The 19419-nt window shown below is 49.4% G+C and overlaps 7 protein-coding genes across 7 annotated transcripts; 4 read left to right on the forward strand and 3 right to left on the reverse strand.

Annotated features, from left to right (window-relative positions):
* The first annotated feature begins 220 nt into the window (after window positions 1–220).
* FOBCDRAFT_14314 (Phosphatidylinositolglycan class N-domain-containing protein) lies at window positions 221–3912 on the forward strand. Its single transcript, XM_031172984.3, has 6 exons — window positions 221–697; window positions 754–2309; window positions 2356–2543; window positions 2593–2728; window positions 2785–2893; window positions 2944–3912. Exons 1-6 carry the CDS (start codon window positions 517–519, stop codon window positions 3717–3719), a joined length of 2946 nt encoding a protein of 981 aa, XP_031049769.2. The 5' UTR covers window positions 221–516; the 3' UTR covers window positions 3720–3912.
* A 2123-nt stretch (window positions 3913–6035) lies between these two features.
* FOBCDRAFT_287956 (fungal-specific transcription factor domain-containing protein) lies at window positions 6036–9354 on the forward strand. Its single transcript, XM_059611714.1, has 6 exons — window positions 6036–6226; window positions 6287–6311; window positions 6505–6522; window positions 6616–6749; window positions 6816–9146; window positions 9199–9354. The coding sequence occupies exons 1-6, from the start codon at window positions 6081–6083 to the stop codon at window positions 9263–9265; spliced, it is 2721 nt and encodes a 906-aa protein (XP_059464089.1). The 5' UTR covers window positions 6036–6080; the 3' UTR covers window positions 9266–9354.
* A 1083-nt stretch (window positions 9355–10437) lies between these two features.
* On the forward strand, window positions 10438–13083 carry FOBCDRAFT_214372 (uncharacterized protein). Its single transcript, XM_031172990.3, has one exon. It carries the CDS (start codon window positions 10895–10897, stop codon window positions 12773–12775), a length of 1881 nt encoding a protein of 626 aa, XP_031049775.2. The 5' UTR covers window positions 10438–10894; the 3' UTR covers window positions 12776–13083.
* Window positions 13084–13195: 112 nt separating this feature from the next.
* On the forward strand, window positions 13196–14444 carry FOBCDRAFT_214376 (sterol homeostasis protein ARV1). The gene is made up of 4 exons (XM_031172992.3): window positions 13196–13567; window positions 13616–13669; window positions 13722–13878; window positions 13929–14444. Exons 1-4 carry the CDS (start codon window positions 13379–13381, stop codon window positions 14390–14392), a joined length of 864 nt encoding a protein of 287 aa, XP_031049777.1. The 5' UTR covers window positions 13196–13378; the 3' UTR covers window positions 14393–14444.
* On the reverse strand, window positions 14445–15105 carry FOBCDRAFT_214377 (putative vacuolar ATP synthase subunit E). The gene is made up of 3 exons (XM_059609379.1): window positions 14973–15105; window positions 14828–14911; window positions 14445–14751 (listed from the first exon to the last, which is right to left on the reverse strand). The coding sequence occupies exons 1-3, from the start codon at window positions 14981–14983 to the stop codon at window positions 14622–14624; spliced, it is 225 nt and encodes a 74-aa protein (XP_059466719.1). The 5' UTR covers window positions 14984–15105; the 3' UTR covers window positions 14445–14621.
* Window positions 15106–15317: 212 nt separating this feature from the next.
* Window positions 15318–16454, reverse strand: FOBCDRAFT_14344 (NAD binding domain of 6-phosphogluconate dehydrogenase-domain-containing protein). Its single transcript, XM_031172994.3, has 2 exons — window positions 16330–16454; window positions 15318–16273 (listed from the first exon to the last, which is right to left on the reverse strand). Exons 1-2 carry the CDS (start codon window positions 16372–16374, stop codon window positions 15395–15397), a joined length of 924 nt encoding a protein of 307 aa, XP_031049779.3. The 5' UTR covers window positions 16375–16454; the 3' UTR covers window positions 15318–15394.
* A 238-nt stretch (window positions 16455–16692) lies between these two features.
* On the reverse strand, window positions 16693–18045 carry FOBCDRAFT_268879 (uncharacterized protein; the record flags this gene model as incomplete). The annotated part of the gene is made up of 1 exon (XM_059611424.1): window positions 16693–18045. One exon carries the CDS (start codon window positions 18043–18045, stop codon window positions 16693–16695), a length of 1353 nt encoding a protein of 450 aa, XP_059466720.1.
* Window positions 18046–19419: the final 1374 nt, after the last annotated feature.

The following is a 19419-nucleotide window of genomic DNA, read 5'->3' on the forward strand; positions in this document are numbered from 1 at the left end:
CTCAATTTTACATTGACGGGACGGGAGGCTTGGATCCAATGAGACTTTAATGCAGCCAACCACGTGTAGAGGCTGAAGGACCATCCAGGGCCAAGTCAGCACCCAGCAGTGGAGGGGTTGTAGCGCAGGGCCATTAGTGTATTTCCCCTGCAGATGGGGTCCTGCACTAATTTGCCGGATAGACGCGTCCCTCGTCAGCGTCATTCCAATTCTGGCCACGGTTTAATATATTGTCTTGACCTCCACCTGCAACTCAGCTCAATGGAGACTATCTCTCATTACATCTTTGTTTGACGAGATCAAGGAGGACTTGTTCACTGCCTCTTGTTTCTCTTGATATTTGTTGCTTCTATTTTTCTTGTCCTCTCATTTAAGGCACTTTCGACTTATGTGGTACCATTAGATTTTGATATAGCATCGTCTTCCACCCCCTGACTTACACCAACCAACCCATCGTCGATCATTCGAACTGTCTACACTTGCAACTACGCGCCGGAGCATATCAATTGCGTTGCCATGTCTGGTTTCAGCCGCATTGGCTTCATGGCCATTGCGGTCGCTTTCCATTTGGTCTATATCTTTTCCATCTTCGACATTTACTTTGTCAGCCCGATTGTCTCAGGCATGCGATTGTTCAATGTTGAGCGTACAGCCGATTCTCCAAAGGCCCCTGCGGATCGCCTTGTACTATTTGTTGGTAAGTTGACCTAGAACGCATGATTTGGCCAGTGTGACTAAGTCGCTGCACTCTAGGCGACGGTTTGCGAGCCGACAAAGCATTTCAAGCCCACCCCGAACCATACCCCGAGTCCGATGACGACCTCGTCCCTCGTCCGCTAGCTCCTTACCTTCGCTCCCGAGTGCTTGAGCATGGAACCTTTGGCGTATCACATACTCGTGTGCCAACGGAATCCCGACCCGGCCACGTGGCCCTCATTGCCGGCTTGTACGAGGATGTATCTGCTGTTGCGACAGGATGGAAAATGAACCCGGTCAATTTCGATAGTGTTTTCAACCGCAGCCGACATACCTGGAGTTGGGGAAGTCCCGATATTCTGCCAATGTTCCAACATGGGGCTGTTCCAGGAAGGGTCGATGCCTTTGCATATGGAGCTGAGCTTGAGGATTTCTCCAAAGATGCTACGGAGCTTGATTACTGGGTGTTCGACCATGTCAAGGACTTCTTCGCCGCAGCAGCGACGAACGAGACCCTCAATACCGCTCTTCGCGAGGACAAGGTGGTTTTCTTCCTCCATCTGCTAGGCCTGGACACAACTGGGCACTCTTACCGGCCTTATTCCAAGGAGTACCTGCACAATATAAAAGTAGTTGATCAAGGTGTGAAGGAGATGGTCGAGCTCATCGAGGGCTTCTATGCCGATGACCGGACTGCGTTCGTCTTCACAGCTGACCACGGCATGACAGACTGGGGTAGTCATGGCGATGGACATCCTAACAATACCAGAACTCCTCTCATATCATGGGGTTCGGGAGTTGCCACTCCCGTGTTGCATCCCGATAGTATTGCCCCTGGTCATGATGAGTACTCTTCAGACTGGAATCTGGACCATGTTCGAAGACATGATGTTGCTCAAGCTGATGTCGCGGCGTTGATGTCGTATCTCATCGGCGCTGAGTTTCCAGCGAACGGTGTGGGCCAACTTCCTTTGAACTTTCTATCTGCGAACATAAAAGAAAAGGCACAAGCTTCCCTGGTCAATGCTCAGGTCATTCTTGAGCAATACCGTGTAAAGGAGGAGAGCAAGAGGAACGTAGAGCTCCGCTATCAGGCTTACGGACCTCTCAGTAATGAGAACCTTGGCCCTGAGCAGCGCATTGCTCACATTCGCTCTTTGATCGACGCTGGTCAATTCGAGGAGGCCATTGAAGAATCAGACGCTCTGATGGAACTTGGGCTTCAGGGAATTCGCTACCTTCAGACTTATGACTGGTTATTCCTACGTGCTTTGATCACTGTTGGCTATTTGGGATGGATGACCTATGCGACCACCACCGTCCTTTCCTTATATGTGGTCCAGGAGAGCATTCCCCCTCAGCGCACATTGCTTGGATCGGCGTTCTTCTCCTCGGTACTTGTCGCTCTTTACTCATCCTTCGTCGTCTCTAAATCCCCACCTGCGTACTATCTATATGCATTTTTCCCTGTTTTGTTTTGGGAAGAGGTGTATGCTCGAAGAGCCAGCGTTGCCAAAGGTTTCCAGGCTCTGTTTGGCAATGTCAAGTCTGGTGGTGCGGTTGCAGCGCTGATTTTCAACGTTGTCCTCTATTTCGGTATCATTCAATCTCTGGTAAGTCCTCTTGATGTTTACTCGGACTTTTGCTTACCAGTCCTAGGCCATTGGATACATTCATCGTGAAGTCCTGACTGGGCTGTTTGTCTTGGGTGCTTTCTGGCCAATGACGCTGGGCGTTTCATTCTTGAAGTCCCATGTATTCCTGACCCTGTTGTGGTTCATTTCTTGCTTGGCTATGAGTACTTTCACCCTTCTACCGGCGATGAAGGTCGAAAATGTATCCCTGATGTAAGCTTTATCCTCAACCCGTGAATTATTGCAGACACTGATTAGAAAGCTTGATTGGCGGTGGATTGATGACTGTCATCGGTCTCGCATATTTGGTTCTCGAAGATTTTATTCTCTCAGATTTCACCACCTTCAAAAGCAAATCAAAGCGTCTCCATACAAGTCGAACGCTCCTTGGTACTCAAGTAAGTTTGATTTATTAGAGAGCATCTTAGAATCGCACCGCTCACGCAGTTTTCAGATTGGCCTTATCGTACTTGCCATGCTCGTCACGCACTCCAGTGCCACTTCACTGCAAGCCAAGCTTGGTCTTCCAAGGGGAAACCAAGTAGTCGGCTGGGTCGTCTTGGGTGAGTCAATCGGATTTGATTCATGGACACGTGTAACTAACAATTGTCAGTCGTGTCGCTTCTCATGCCCTTGGTATATCGGCTACAGCCTAACAGCCACTACATGCATCGCCTTGCAATCATCTTCCTAACCTGTGCCCCGACGTTCATCATCTTGACAATTTCATACGAAGGCCTATTCTATGTGGCCTTCAGCATTACTCTATTGGCTTGGGTGCGCCTCGAGTACGCGGTACATGCATTCTCAAAGGGCAAAGCCCAGAACGAGACAGCTGTCGCCGAGCAGCAGAAACGTGAATTGGGCACATTTCGGCCATTGACCCTCTCAGACGCACGGATAGCACTGTTCTTCATGGTTCTACTACAGTCAGCCTTCTTCAGTACCGGCAATATCGCTTCCATCTCATCGTTTAGCTTGGAAAGTGTATCAAGGCTTATCCCAGTGTTTGATCCTTTCTCGCAGGGTGCATTGCTGATTCTCAAGATCATTATTCCATTTTTCCTGATCTCAGCGAACTTGGGAGTTCTGAATAAGAGATTAGGTGTTGCACCATCTGCGCTGTTCATGGTCGTCCTCACAGTCAGTGATGTTTTGACACTCTACTTTTTCTGGGTTGTCAAAGATGAGGGTTCATGGCTGGAAATTGGTTCAACGATCACACATTTTGCCATCGCCAGTTTCTTGTGTGTGTTTGTCGCGGCACTCGAGCTGGTGAGTGCAGCATTCATCGCCGGCATTGAAGTCGAACATGAAGAACCGGTTGCCGCGAATGGCATGAAGCCCAAGACAAACGGCAAGGTTCCGTCAAGGACACTTGCAGGGTAGCCATGGGCAGTAAATACTTCCTGCAAAGGGCAGTCCAATGTACAATAATCTCTTGACAGTTTCAAGTCACCAGCAAATCTAATATTCCCTTGGCGAAGTGACATCAGGGTTGAATAGAATACGAGCATTGAACCCATGTGACAGTCAATAGGGGCACAGCCTCGAGCTGTATAGGGCTGAAGGGAAAGCCTACCGGAAGATGGCCGGATTCCAGGGTGACAGGGTTATGAAAGGGTTGCGTCTAAGGATTCTTGGCAACATGTATTCTGTTTAGCTGCGCATCCATCGCGATCACAACGAATTAACGAGGTTGCAAGGGCCGGCTGAGAGGAATCTGGGGACCGATTCGGAAGCCCGGAGGTGTGGATCGGATTTTGCGGGGGCCTTACCGTAATGGGCGTACCAGTAAGTTACCATTTTCATGTGAAAAGCTTAAGTGAAACAAAATGGGACTTTGGGAACGAGGAACGATAGATATAAAAGTAGTGCCTTGAATGGTGGGAATATAGAGCATGCATAGATCTTTATCCAACCTTGAACTTTACGTCAGGTACTGAACTTTCGCGTGGAAACTCAGTTTTGACCAACTGTTCAGCTCGAACAAGAGACTCACAAAAGGTTGCTTCCCCAGGTTTTGACACGACTTGTTCTGTTTCGACTAGTGAACTTGCTTCAACTGCCCAGACCAAACTTAATTAGGAACTTGGGCCGCCGCCATGAGTCCTCGAACCGTTCACATGCCACGAACCACATAAACCAGCCATGACGACGTCGACAAGACAGCCCGTCTCATCATGATCCAACTGTCGATCAATTCGTGGGGACTTCATTTCATGCACAAATTCTTTTTAGGAGTGAAACGTTTACAGAGTGCACCTCCTTGAATTCTCAACACAGGCACGCGCTCCGAGAGACAGGTCACGCGCTCACGCCGCAGTTCTAGGTGATAAGTGTTCCAGAGATGGATCATGGGGGGCTGGGTTTTAATGAGAAGGATTCAATCTCAGATGATCTCCATTGCCAACCATGTTCTCCTGGATCTAATAAGGTAGTTAAATATCAAGGATGTGAGATGACAAGGCTTTCACATGAACGATATCAAGCAAGATTCATCAGCTTGGTTGATGTGAAGATGTCTCTGAATCTTGCCTGGCCTTGTGCTGTACTGTGACATTCATAAATCGTCGTGTCGAGGTATTACTTTGCCCTCTCTCTCGGGGATTGCACTTGATACGGCATCAATCAGCAACTGACACGGTTTGCGGAACAAGTTCCATACAGCTGTGGACCCTCTTCAACTGAACTGAGCGCCGAGTTCTTTGCACTGGAAGACGGGCCCATAGTGGAGAGGTGTTGTCCACCATCTCCGACATTACAGGGCCACCCTTGAACTGCAGTGCAGTTGAGAATCTGGAGGAGTCCGCGCACCCCCGACACTCCCGCTATTCCTCTCCTTTCCATTTTGTCCTTTCCTTCCTCTCTTACATGCTCCGAGACAAATACGTTTTGATTATTGGTTAGTTGGTCGATACTTGGGTAGTTGCTTTGTCATTCTCTGCAGTATTGATCCTTCTAAACCTCTCGTTCTCCCCTTCTACTTAGGAAGACATCTTCCCCATCTCTACATACTCCGTACATAATCGCGACTTTCAAGACCGGGCAGATCTCTAATTTACGTATGGATATCCCCGCTCCCGCCGCTAACGCGCACCTCGGCCGGTTCCATTCCATTGTTGGTAGCTGTCAAGCTAACCACTACTGTAACTACCTAATAACTGAACTCCGTATCCTCTAAGGTAGTCCCTTATTACCACTACAGCGGAGACATTCCACCGACCGATCCGCCTGCTTACAATTAGGAGTCTTGCTGTTGCTGGGCGGTGTCATAGAAACCGACCCCCTACAGAGCTCTAACTACTATACACTTTTCTTTGTTCAATATCGAAACGCTTTCAAGACTCGAGGTTGCAGTCGAGGTATCAGCCAAGGGCTCTGTACCCGAGGGTTTCATTCATTGTACCCAGCCCAGTCCCGTCAGATCCAATCGAAAGATCTTCAGACCTGCCGTTTTGGTGTGGTTCGCTCAAACCAAACCCGCTAAGTGGTCCAGTACAGTGAGGTACTGTTGTGGTGTCTGTGTCGTGTCAGTGCTTCTTTTTGTCTGCCTGCCCTGGCCGCGCGCAAGTCCATCGCATGGAACCTGGCTTGCCTTGCTCTGCTTTGCCTTAACGTTACCTTCCTACCTTAACTGCCTTCTCAACTCGACCATCCCGTCCTGTCCCCCTCTTCGAAACCGACTTTGTCATTTCTCGATCGCTTCCGCTTCCGCTTCAATTCCTCGCCCCCGACATTTCCGATTCCATGGACGTGGACATGTCGTCAGGCAGCGGCACGCCGCAGGCGCAACCACAGCAGCAGCAGCAGCCAGAGTCGCAGTTGTCGGCACCAGCTCTGCCCGCTCCAAGCACCTCAACATCGACTTCCGCTGGCGGAGTGAGTTTTCGAAGGTGAGTCGCCGTTCTATACTTGATATGGTGTTGCAAGTACTAAACTCGTTCTTTTAAAAGACAGCGAGCATCGCGTGCATGCGAGGTAAGCACCTTTTAAGTCTTCTGCCGAACCTAGACACCCATGAGAGCCTGCCCCCCTCAACATGAGCCGAGGCATTGGCGCGCTCCAGCCCACTTCATCATGATTCTTTATCACGACATCCGCGACAGCTGTACAGCTGATCTTCTTCTTGGGAAAACAGTTTAGACCATGATGCTAATCAACGCTTCCACAGACTTGTCATGCCAGAAAGGTAAATGCAAACATTCGCCTATAGGAGTCCAGAGCGACCCAATTGGTTCTCGACTTCACCACCAACAGCAATATTAACCATCATATTCTGCAGGTTCGATGCGACGCCGCAAGCCTTGGTGTGCCCTGCACCAATTGCGTTGCCTTCCAGATCGAGTGTCGTATCCCGAATCCGAAGCGCAAAAAGACACAGGGCTCTGGCAGCCAAACCAATAAAGACTCCGATAGGTATGAGAATACGCCCCCAATCTCTACTCGATCCTCAGCGCTGACCAGAGGCTTCTTGATATGTAGCGATCGCGGCGATGCAAACGAAGACCCTTCACCGCGCCCTGTGGCCCCCTCGAGCACTTCATCACTCACCCCGCGAGCTCCTTCGGTATATCATTCCAACAATGGCACACCTCCCACCAACTGGACGGAAGCTCAAGCACGCAAAGAAGAGGTCGACAGTGGGACCTATCTTGACCTTGTAATGAAACCCAAGTTTACACGCGCTCCCATTACCGAAGCTGGGCGGGTTGCATACCTTGGCGAATCCTCCAATCTGACTCTACTTGTCCATGATCGTCAAGGCTCAGCAGATGTTGTGCACTATCCACTGCCTGAGAACGTCCGCGGCTCTCGAGCTCGACTTACTGAACTTGACAACGTCGAAATCGACATCCTGCATCAAAGAGGGGCGTTTCTACTGCCTCCACGATCACTATGCGACGAGCTCATCGATGCTTACTTCAAATGGGTACATCCCATCGTACCCGTCATCAATCGCACCCGCTTCATGCGACAGTATCGAGACCCTAAGAACCCACCATCGTTACTTCTTCTTCAATCCGTACTTCTGGCGGGTACTCGGGCCTGCAACAACCCACAGCTGATGGATGCCAACGGTTCAACGACTCCTGCTGCTCTCACTTTCTACAAACGTGCCAAGGCCCTGTACGATGCAAACTATGAAGACGACCGTGTGACAATTGTTCAATCCCTCCTTTTGATGGGCTGGTATTGGGAAGGGCCAGAAGACGTCACTAAAAATGTCTTCTATTGGAGTCGTGTGGCGACGATTGTTGCGCAAGGCTCAGGCATGCATCGATCCGTAGAACAGTCGCAACTGAGCCGGGCAGACAAAAGGCTGTGGAAGCGCATATGGTGGTCCCTCTTCACTCGCGATCGCTCAGTCGCAGTTGCTCTGGGTCGCCCGGTTCACATCAATCTTGACGATGCAGATGTGGAGATGTTGACTGAAGACGACTTTATTGAGGATGAGGTTGATCGAGCAAGCGAGTATCCTCCTGATCCCATCCACGTGCAGTTTTTTCTCGAATACGTCAAATTGTGCGAAATCATGGGTCTGGTCCTATCACAACAGTATTCCGTGGCATCGAAAGGAAGACAACGAAATGCTATCGACCTCACACACAGCGACATGGCTTTAGCTGATTGGCTACAAAATTGCCCAAAAATCGTCTATTGGGAGATGCCTCGTCATCATTTTTGGTCCGCGTTATTACACTCGAATTATTATACGACGCTATGTCTTCTCCATCGAGCCCATATGCCACCAGGTGGCTCATCACGATTACCTGACCCTTCGCCTTACCCCTCTCGCAATATCGCTTTTCAGGCGGCGGCTATGATCACATCGATCGTGGAAAACCTCGCCGCACATGACCAGTTGCGATACTGTCCAGCCTTTGTTGTGTATAGTCTGTTCTCTGCCCTCATCATGCACGTCTATCAGATGAAGTCTCCAGTGCCATCGATCCAGCAAGTGACACAGGATAGACTGCGCAGCTGCATGTCGGCCATGAAGGAGATATCACGAGTTTGGCTTGTTGGCAAGATGGTTTATGCTCTCTTCGAGTCCATCATGGGTAATAAGGTATTGGAAGAGCGACTACAAAGGGCTGAGGGTAAGCGACACCGGAACTTGCGCCAAAGTCTCTCGCATCTTGAACAGCAACAGAATCGACAGGCCGAGGCGCCGAAGCGGAAGTACGACGATATGGCCATCGACTTCGGCACCACTACTCCTCAGCCTCAAGAATCGTATGAGAGGTCGCGCCCACAGACTCCAAGTGCTGTTAAAGTTGAATCAGGAAGCACGATGCAACCGCCACCAGTCACATCACCAAACGCGCGACAGAGTGCAGCAGATACGTTCATGGGAGGAACGAACTCGCGCCCGCAAACTCGGCCAGCAACACCTTTCAACCCATCATTCTCCGTACCACCAACACCTCCTGACCTCTATCTTGTCACGAGGAATTCTCCAAACTTATCACAGTCCCTTTGGGAAAACTTCCAGCCTGACCAGTTATTCCCGGATAGTGCTGCCATGCCAGCTTTCCCTAACCTGTCACCAACACAAACACATTCCAATCTCGACCACAATGCAATGGGCTCAGTACCTCCGAATAACGGACAAGGCGGGATGCATAACCCACAAGCAGGACAGTATCAACAACGAGGGAATGGGATGATGCCCCAAGGTTTTCAGGGACATTCGAATATGTGGCAGCCGAACATGGATCCAAACTTGCCAGAAGGACAGAGCCCAGACAGTTGGAGCACTGCCTCGGGACCAGGCCAAGCGGTGCCAACAACACTAAATGTCGAAGACTGGTAAGTCTCATGAGGTACTGCGTTTATATCGCAACGGCTAATGATGTCTCAGGTTCCAATTCTTTGGCATCAACGGGACCGACCCTAATCATATTAACCTTGACATGCCCCTCGGTTGAAAAGTGAATAATGGGACAGATCGACTTAAGGTGGCCGTCACCGATGTTGCAGTCGCTCTGGATGAAAATGAGCAGTAAACAAACTCATGTCTTCGAGAAAAGCTGGGCCGATGACCACATGATGGCCATTCCTCGCACTTCGCGGTTTCTCTAGGTGGTTGAGCAACAGGGCATGTCTTAAACACGGTCTCTGATAAAGTTTGCGATTTGGAGCCAGGGAACGGGTTTCGTCATGGCGCCGCTGAGACAAAGCATGACGAATAATTGGACCCTGTTCGTCGAAGACAATAGGAGATGCCAGGCACCATAATAACTATATGGTGCACAGAATATCATCAGTAGAAATTGGAGGCCATATAAACCAGGCATGTTTGCGGAGACATAGGGCCATCTCATACCAGGCAAGATTCTATTGAAACGGCATTACGACATGTTAACTGGATGTGGTATGCTTTCGGGAGAACGAAGATAGAAGCAGCAATGATGGAGGAATATTATTGTCAGAGGTGCTACATTTTTAACAGTTCGTATTAAAAAGAACTATTTATAACCATCTAGTTCATTGCTTGCGCAAATCGTAGGTACCTTCTCCCTCAATACTCATGGTGTGGTCAATGATGATGTAGTCATTTCTGGAGGGTCCGGTCTCAGCCTGTGGACGTCTTCTGGAAGGGTGTTCAGGGACTTGGGACAGTTCTCAGGGGCCAAAGTCACCTTGGTTAGTGGGGTTTATTGTGATCCGTGACGCTAGGCAAGATACCTCAGCCAATCTTGAGCGCAAAAAGGTGGACGTGGGTCGGGGAATTCATCCTCCACGCGGCCCCCAAAATCGATAATACAATGCCCCAGCTGCCCAGCTAAAGCGAGTACATTACTCGTTAATTGGAAGGGTTCTTTGGTTATGCATGGTCATGATAAAATTTATCTGATTGGGGCACAACATGTCGTCTTGACCAACAAGTCCCAAAATGAAAACCAGTCAGTGAAAAAGCTTGTATTGGAATGATTGGAATGACGAGCTGGAACTGGAATTGATCGAGTCAATGCCGCTTGCATCACTCGGTCCAGGCCGTGCAAAGCCCGTGAAGGTCTGGCCTCCATGGTACTCGGGCTATAATTGAGTGCCACCTTGGCCCCATTACTTAAGGTACTCCCTATCTAGCATTAGCTACACCTTAACAAGTTACCTGTCCATGTAGGCTTCGGTAGGCCAGGAGCCAGCAACCTTGTCCTGAGTTACAACGACCACCTCAATCATATCCTACGACGAAGCATAATCCATACCACGACCGCTGAGATACATTCTCCCTGACGATCGCCAGAAAGCAGGGCATGAATACATTCATTATTTAAACCCCAAGAGAATTGGCTCCGTTCGATCTTACTCATCGTCTCCGCTAGCAGTCGGGGATCCCTGGAAGGACCCTCCATTTACCTTAGTTATCCATCTCCGCCTCGTTATCTCGCCTCCTCGACCCTCAGCATCTCCTTGATACGTCGCCCGCTTTCGACTGAATGACTGCGAATACGACTCTGGTAGCTGTGCCATAAGTGCCGCGCACTGATGCAAAAGCTGCACCTGCACAGCACAATCCGAGAGCATCTATCGTCGCCGAGTTGGCGACTATCATGACCGAACCGAGACGCTCTGCGCGGCCCTCGCCGCATCGGTCCTCATCAGCCCTGGCACCCGCCAACACATCGGATTCTACTTCTATTCGCCCACGAAACCGGCGTCTTGCTAGCGCCCTCGACGACGACAGTGACACTGCGACCTCCCGGGAAGCCAGCCGCTCCCGCCGCGGCCGCAACCTCAATGTCCACGACACCGCTGCTTCTCCATCTCCTGCGCGGAGCTACGGCCTTTTGACAGCTTTTAGCCCTGCCAACAGCCGCTCCGCGAGTCCTCTGCCCTCAGAACGAGGTGGTGCCCCTCATCGCACCAATAGCGCAGCGAATCTGAGCAACTTCTTCAACGATTCGCTAACACAAAGCTGGGCTTCGATCCAGGGCTTCACCTCCTCTCTCCTATCAGGTGACAATGGCGCAGCTAGGAGGTCTCGGTCCCACAATCGAGCGGGCTCTCGACCTGGGACCTGGGGCAGGGACTTCTCTGGCAGTGGTAGTATGAAGAAGACAGGTGGTGCTTGGGGCCCAGCTCCTCCCCAGGAACCCAACCTGAATGATGTGGGCGCTGGCTCGCTGGCAGAGCGGGAAACAGCTCTGAAGGCTGCGAGAAGGGCCATGGTGCTGGAGAGCCATGATGGTGTCAATGGTGGACTGGATGTCAGTGGGAATCATAAACGCCGTAATTCCGACGAATCGACTCCCGAACAACCCCAGACTCAAGAATACCTGGTCTACATTCACAAGGTTGAACCCAGTGATACATATGCAGGCATAATCTTGAAATACCAGTGTCGAGAGGATGCTTTCAGGAAGGCCAATGGGCTCTGGACACGAGATAGCATCCAGGTGCGCAAATGGCTGACAATTCCCGTTGATGCCTGCGATGTGAGAGGACGGCCATGCGATCCACCCTCGTGGCACAACGCCCATAGTGTCGACTTACTTGCGCCAACACCTGCGGTGGAAGAGAACTCATCGGCCGTTCATGATGACTTCTTCAGCCGACCAATTAATGGAACGCCGTCAGCGACACAACCTTCTGAAGAAGACAAACCGTGGACACATGTACGTTGGGTAAAAATTGACTCAATTCCTCAACCAGTCGAGGTTGCGCGGGTTGCGAGGAACGCGATGGGTTACTTCCCGCCTCGACGAAAGAAGAGCATTAGGACTGTTTCGACATTTTCGACGCCCCGGCAGAGCCTTGACCTATACAGTAACCCTCCTGGATCTGCAGGCACTTCGTCTCGTCGCCAGAGCTCCCTCGGTCACCGACCCCAGCTTTCTGGCACCGTTATGTCAAGTCCGGGACGAGGTGCGATCAGCGAAGGGGGTGAAACCTTGCCGGCCTGGATGCGTCGGCCTGGTGGTGTTGGCTCCATGGGCATGAGTACACGGGCTCCTGGTCCAGATAAGGACTACCTCACTACATGGACCAAAAAGCACTTACCTGGACTCACCCTGGAGGGGATACCCTCCATGTCTGTTATGGGCTCAGAAACGGCGCATTTTGGATTCAAATCAGGAGAATCATCGAGCATAGTTGAGAACCCATCAGGGGAGGGCCAAGAAATCGGCTCGACACAGCAGGGCAATGGACTGGACAAAGCGGCTGCGGCTGTAGAGACGTGGCTTAGGGGTGCCCTGTCACGCAAGCCAAGTTCGCAACTGGATAGGATACGAGGAATGCCTGAAGGCAGCAGACCCGAACGAAACGGCGATCTAATAGAATTAACAGATACCGGCAGTGATGATGGACGTCCTTCAGGGGCACCACCGATCAGCCTTATGGAGTCGCTACAGATTAAGAGCAGTAGCCGAAGTGAAGGCGAGGGGGGTGCTCGAGGACGAATGGTGGCAAAGGGCGATAAAGACGATTGAGGGGCCACAGAGCTTGAACTCAATGGATCCATCGCTGAGAATCATGTAGAAATGCTTGGGCAGAGACAAGCAGGCGTTGTTTGTTGGAGGACTGCATGTTGGAGCTAGTCTTAAGCTGCGAGGCGTTGGGAGGCATTCGCAATTCTTCAGGATACTCGGTATTGCATACGTTATAACAAATTTGAAGAACTTGGGGTGTTTCTAAAACTATAATGGTTTTGGGACTGCACATATCATATATATCTAGATATACTTAGGTTGATCTCGAACTCATGATCAATCATAGCAATAACATTGCACAATTCAGAAATAGAATGTCAGTTATTGATAAGTGACTCGAGCAATCAGTGACTACCTACTTGGTTGGTGGATAGTATTCAATGATTTTCAATTTCATGAATGTCGAGTCAGGGGGGTGGCATTTGTCCTAGCGCCTTTATCTCCACGTCATTCCCGAGTACCTGTCAATTTCGTGGCTCGTGGTACTTTAAACACCACGACTCGCTATTCATAACCGGCCATGATATGGTGTTAGCCAAACGACACACAGTCAAATCACTGATCAATTCACATTTCTTATAAGCGATCTGGTAACGCGGCAATATGCCAATCTGCATTGAATGCAGACATCCCGTCAAGACGCTCTGGACTGCATATTCTGGCGCAGGGGACAAGGCCAGCGGACACAATATCCGACTCACTGTGTGCCGCAACTGTGGCCGCTTCTGCGACAAGTATGTCGAACATGACTTTGTCGTGCTTTTTATCGATTTAGTCCTGATCAAACCTCAGGTGAGCCTTCACTGCGTGTTTTGATTTCTCATGTACTAACAGGTGCAGGTCTATCGACATTTACTATACAATACCTTGATGCGAGACGATGATCGCTTAGATGTAAGTGATGAATAAAGATTACGGCATATGCACCTTACCGATGACTTCTTAGCCTTCTGTTATCCGTCTAGGCACTCTTCTTCTTCTCTTTGATGTGTACTTGACATGGGCACGATTGGAGAAGCAGATGGTGCCTGATGCCATCCCAGGAGCAAGCAACTTGGGTAAACTTTCACAACAGCCGATTGTCTTTCAATACCTCTTCTTCCGTAAGATGACTCCCAAGAAAGCTCTGATCATAGATTAACTCTTGCCCAAGTCATCTTTTGCGCACTCTCAACGGCAGCTTTCCATGTGAGCATACGCTTCCTCACGTCCTCCGCTTTCTCTCCCCTCAACCTTCTGGGCATCCTTCCTCGATACACGAGGCCCAATTCAGTGTCTACAGCTCTCCTGGTATCATCCTCCACGAAGCTATTTCCCATCTTGATGGTGATCTGGGATTATGATGTTCCCGCCTCAGCTCGATCACTTGGCTGGGCCGTCGTGGCCAACAATGTCGAGGCACTACGCATTCTTCTTGATTGCAACTATGTCATAGCATGTCTACTCGCTATCGCAGGGGCAGCTTCACGCTGGGTGGTCGGCCGGGCTGTCCTGCTCGCTGCTGGCCTTGCCGACGTTGACTCGATAGGTGAAAGTGGCGTGGCAGCAGACGGCAAAGCTCTATGGGCGTTATTGATGTATGCGAAGGAATGGGCAGGCCGTCTTGCTGTCGGATAGACTTTTACCACCGAAGCCAAGTAATCACACGGGAATTGTCCGAAGCAAAATGATGGTCTGCAAAGTGCGTCTTTGGCTTGGTATAACAGGCGTTCCAACTCCATATGTAATAAAAAAACAATACCAGTTCAAGTGTCAAAAGTCCAACAATGTAAAATTACAACCGTACCATCACAACAGCCCTCGTCATCTTTCCAGCTCTTCCTTGGCGTGTATTATAGGTGGATGTCTAGTGGAGGTGCTCTTCTCGGATACCGCTTTTTCTCGGCGCAATAAGAGGGTGAAGTTGAGCGAGGAACGTAATCGCCCACATAAGGTAGCAGCTCACGATGGCCAGAATAGCAGAGGATCGCCAGAGTCTGTAAGGAGAAAGGGTCAGCTGTGTTGTCGCAAGCGGCCTGCGATGAATCGCATCGACGGGATGGGTAGACCGACACTTGGTTTTCGCCCTTGGGAGCCAGGAACCATGATGCCACACACAGGGCGGCGATGACAACGAGGCCGATGAAGACGGCGTATCTGCGCTTTGGTTAGACCTTACACGCGTCGTTTACAGGGGAGGGAATGCGTCGCTGCGTACCCTTGAGCCATGATTGAGGTTGTGCTTCGAGTCTGGTCCTGCCGGCAGGAGAATATCGATCGGACAAGCGTGCGATTAATGAGGTTCGGTCGAAGTCGGGATACAGGAGCTTGTTTGGCGGTTGGTGTATTCGATGATTGAGAGCTTGTAGCTGGATTGGTTGCATCACTCAATAGCGAGGTTCAGGCTGAGTCAGCGGAGACGCCAAGCTAGCTACCCTACACCTCGACACCTTCGGGATCCGCTTTGAAATCTAATAATGCCTTACTTAATAAATATACCTACTTGAGTAAATAGCATCAAGTCGATATATAGATCTTGTTACCAAGCGTGCTTAGACAAATAGTTGAGAGTGTTTGTATTTGCAATGTTTTCTTATAGGTAGTAGGTATTCCCACAGCTTCTCACACAGATACAAACGTCTAAGCATCGTTCTCGTACTTGAGACCAGATTCCTTTCGAATAGCTCCGTAGATTCCAGCCATGTCTGCCGATGAGCCCGCATGCTCATAAGCCATTGCCAAATGCGCATCAGCAGCCTCAACATTTCGAAGTCTCACACCAACAGATTCAGCCAAGCTCATAGCATGTCGAGCATCCTTTCTCGCGAGCTCAACTGCAAAAAGAGGTTCATCACGGTTATAGTAGTCGCCCGTGAGCATACGCTGGCTATAGGCAGTGTAAGGCCCACCGAAGATCGAGTCGACAATCTGGTGGATGGCTTCAGTGCCCAGACCTGTCTTTTCGGCCACAACGTGCGCCTCAGCGAGCTGCTCGGCCATGTTCAGGATGAATGTGTTTCCAAGGACCTTCAGAGTCAAAGCTTTGCTGTAAGGCTTATCCGAGAGATCAATCTCCTTGCTGGAAGTTACGCCCTTGAACCACGGCTTTGCCCTTGCAACGCTGGCAGCAGGTCCAGCAAGAACACCGACGAGCTGACCAGCCTCAGCCATTTGAGGAGCACCGAATACAGGAGCAGCGACGAACTCGGCTCCTTTGGCTACAACATCCTTTGCAATAGCCTCGGTGGTGTCTGGGTGGATGGTTGAGCTCTCGATGAATAGCTTGCCCTTGACGTTTCCCTCAAGCATCGCCTTGAAGGTTTCTTGAACGGCTTCATCGTTGGCAATGCAGGAGAAGATGACATCGGCTCTCGAGACGCCGTCGGCAAGAGACCCAACGACTTCAGTCTTACCGGCCGGAAACTTGGCACTGAAGTCAGTGGCCCTCTGAGATGAACGGTTGTACAAGAGAAGGGGGCCATCCAAGTTGCCCTTCTCAACGATATTCTTGCTCATTCCCTGTTACCATTCAGTTTTCATTTGTTCGTCTTGTAAAACAGCAAGATGAGTCTTACCCTCCCCATATTCCCGAGTCCAATCCATAGTAGTGTGGGAGCCATTGTGTTGAGCTAGGTCGTGGTGATTATTCTAAGACGTCAGAGCTGCCAGTTAGCCTGTTGAGATTATTTAGACAGACAACAATGTAGCAGAAGAAGTCAGAAATAAATAGTTTTTTATCTGCTTATAAATTATTCGAAGTAAGAGAACCAACAAGTCTGCGGGAATAATGATGTGGAGTTTGGTTCCATTGCTATGAAATGCAGTTGGGTGGAGGTGTAAGCTAACATGGGGTATAGACATCCAGCATCCGTCAGTGTCATACAAACACGAAGAAGTAAACATAATAGCACATAGCTAATTCATTGCTTCGAAGAACTTCATTGATTCAACAGATTCCCTTGCCTTCTCTGGTACATGCCTATTCTTCCAATATTAGGTTGAGAGAATCCGACTCTGAAGCTCTTCAGCTCAGATGTCTCCACTGGTGCCACGACAACGTCTTGATTGTTGTTCGCAGTACTGAGGTATTCTCTCGCTGCAAAGGCAGCCCACTCTTCAGCGCTCAGAGGGAGAGCCTCCAACTCAGATGGGGATCGGAATAGACGGAGAGAGGTTATGCACCATGCAACAAATGCCGTAATACCAAGACCTGCCACAACGAGGAAGATGACCACCATAACTGTCGGGACGTACGCCGCTCTTGCAAGACATCCCTGGGTCTTATCTTGGCCTGCTTCTGGCTCAGCGAGAAGGTAGTTGTTTCCACCGGATATCATAGTCATGGTATTTAATAGTATTGCCAGTGCATCTTGTACGTCCTGAATGGCGGAGGTGTTGAAACCATTGTACATCAAACCCTGGAAAGTTGGGACCCATTCTTTTAGAGCCGTTCCAGATGCCATGTCTTTGATGGTTCGCTCTGCACCTGATGCTGAGACGGAGCAAGTTAGTGGAGTGAGTTGGATATCATCCTCTGACTTGTACGTTGTTTCGACGGCTGCTTTAACAGACCATAATGACCCGTCGCTGTCGAGAGATGCAGACGTGCTCCAGATAACGAGATGATTAACGAATCCGGAGGACCACTGGGTTTGTTCAACGTATCCATTGTTATATATCAGTCCTTTCTGATTCATGTCTTCGGCAATATCCGAGGAGTTTGTTCCGGATGGCCAACTCTGCGGTGTCTGGTCGTTGACGATGTTGCAGTTCCATGATCCGAGAATGTCTCTCTTCTCTGGACAGAAGCTTGAGTCGGTATTTAGCTTCTTGTAGATACCATAAGGACATGAATTATTGACAGCCAGAAGCTGTGCATTTTGCACAACTTGGAACGGCCGTCCGTTGAATGGCGGCATGGGAAGTTTGGTACCATCGTCAAAGACAAGGCCCTGACCGAACGAGCAGCGCGATTGGATCAAGTGGTTGACAACGAGGTAGGACGTAAGAAGATCGGCAGCTTTACCCAAGACAAACAAGAAGAGTAAGAAGGAGAAGCCAAATGCGCCGCTAGGAAGAGCTCGGAGTTTCAGGGGAGCAAGTAGAAGGTCCAGCCCATCAAGAGAGTTGAGAGCCCGCGTGGCCAGGATGCTATCTCCGCCCAATATACGAAGCTTGTTGCGTCCATGGAGTACCCTACGCACAAAGAAGCCTGTCAGGGCAAGGACAACGAGGAAGTATACACGAAGAACCACTCGGACTTCAGCAGTGGTTATCGAAGTAATGATCATGATGTGCCGTCGTTACAGAAAGAGAATATTTGCTTAGACCGATACAGCAGAGCAAACATAACAGAACGAGAATAACATTCCCATATATATTTCCCTCCTTCTACCTCAGTCTAGCCTTATCTCATGACTGAGCTGGGGTCTCGCCTTGGACCCTTGAAAAGATGGCGTTGAAAATGGCCTCTGACATGCTGTTCAGCTAGGACGGTGGTGGTAGACATTGTAGCCTTTGCAAAAACAACCATCACATCGTTTTCTTGCTATTCTCACATACCGGTCATCAACTAATAACTACATTTCTATATTGGCCAGTATTCTAGCAACATGCTTTTATTTATGTATATCTGGCGGGACACAACTCGCACTCTTACCAGTTTTTAAAGCAATACCTAACTATTAAATAGCATTTTGTAGTCAAAGGATTGTAAGTCTCAAAGGTAGGATAGGTCTCGAGTTGAACCGGATATGTCGGCTCTGATTCAGAGTATTGAAATGCTATCAGTTCGCGCTAAGGATAGGCCGTCCAATATTGTGGCTTTAATACATTGAAAGCTGAAACTCGGCATCAAAACGCCGTTCATTCCTTTTGCGAATTGAAACATGAATTCTAATAGGCTCAATATCAGCCTCTGCCGCATGATGCCGAGAGGTAGGGGCACACTTACATGTGACAGGAAGCCATCCATTTCCAGGCTGTAGAGCATGGTTGATATATCCGTTTGGTGAGTTTGTTTCCATGCGGTAGTGTTGGAGTGCTTTTTCTCAAGAACATTCTTTTCCTTTCAGGCCGAAGCAGACACTCTGGATGCATTTAGTAGGGTAAGATCTTGATATAGATACATGTGCTCTCTGCTAACAATCTTATTGACGAAACTCTTAGAGTATCGGAAAAATAGCTATCTACTATCGATAGATGGACTGCTGGCTCATTATTGTAAATAAATGCTGGTTCAATGTGCTACATAGTAGACACGGTATTTTACTCTGATTTCTTCTGTGGAGATATTGTATGTTGGCACTGTCCACGTTATATGTAAGAAAATCAGGATGCCTCAGAGTATGAGGAGTTTTGAACATCTAATTACCTATGAAAATGGTCAAACCAGGTTGTGTTGAGCTTCATATTTTATTTCGTGAGCTATGGTAGTGGCCATTCAAGTGTCCAGCCTCAGGGGTAACTCACAGCTGGTTCATGAGAAGAGAACCAACCATACGATTGCAAAATGGAAGAAATACAAGGAGCAACTTCTGTTTACTGCTAATTACCACTACTATTAGAATATCTTACTTATAGTCACAAGTCTTAGTCTCTTGTCACATGAAACGTCATCGTCATCTTCAGCGACATCGGCATTGAATCTGGGGCTTATCAGCTTA

This window comes from Fusarium oxysporum, chromosome II (genome assembly GCF_013085055.1).
Source record: "Fusarium oxysporum Fo47 chromosome II, complete sequence".
Taxonomy (NCBI): Eukaryota; Fungi; Ascomycota; class Sordariomycetes; order Hypocreales; family Nectriaceae; genus Fusarium; species Fusarium oxysporum.

Coding starts and splice junctions, on each gene's coding strand:
- FOBCDRAFT_14314 (XM_031172984.3), top strand. CDS start 517: ATGTCTGGTTTCAGCCGCATTGGCTTCATGGCCATTGCGGTCGCTTTC. Junction 2,544..2,592: donor GTCGAAAATGTATCCCTGAT/GTAAGCTTTATC, acceptor CTGATTAGAAAG/CTTGATTGGCGGTGGATTGA. Junction 2,894..2,943: donor AGTCGGCTGGGTCGTCTTGG/GTGAGTCAATCG, acceptor AACAATTGTCAG/TCGTGTCGCTTCTCATGCCC.
- FOBCDRAFT_287956 (XM_059611714.1), top strand. CDS start 6,081: ATGGACGTGGACATGTCGTCAGGCAGCGGCACGCCGCAGGCGCAACCA. Junction 6,227..6,286: donor GGCGGAGTGAGTTTTCGAAG/GTGAGTCGCCGT, acceptor TTCTTTTAAAAG/ACAGCGAGCATCGCGTGCAT. Junction 6,750..6,815: donor ACCAATAAAGACTCCGATAG/GTATGAGAATAC, acceptor CTTGATATGTAG/CGATCGCGGCGATGCAAACG.
- FOBCDRAFT_214372 (XM_031172990.3), top strand. CDS start 10,895: ATGACCGAACCGAGACGCTCTGCGCGGCCCTCGCCGCATCGGTCCTCA.
- FOBCDRAFT_214376 (XM_031172992.3), top strand. CDS start 13,379: ATGCCAATCTGCATTGAATGCAGACATCCCGTCAAGACGCTCTGGACT. Junction 13,568..13,615: donor TAGTCCTGATCAAACCTCAG/GTGAGCCTTCAC, acceptor TAACAGGTGCAG/GTCTATCGACATTTACTATA. Junction 13,879..13,928: donor CTTTCAATACCTCTTCTTCC/GTAAGATGACTC, acceptor CTCTTGCCCAAG/TCATCTTTTGCGCACTCTCA.
- FOBCDRAFT_214377 (XM_059609379.1), bottom strand. Junction 14,752..14,827: donor CCCAAGGGCGAAAACCAAGT/GTCGGTCTACCC, acceptor TTCTCCTTACAG/ACTCTGGCGATCCTCTGCTA.
- FOBCDRAFT_14344 (XM_031172994.3), bottom strand. CDS start 16,374: ATGGCTCCCACACTACTATGGATTGGACTCGGGAATATGGGGAGG. Junction 16,274..16,329: donor GACTCGGGAATATGGGGAGG/GTAAGACTCATC, acceptor GAATGGTAACAG/GGAATGAGCAAGAATATCGT.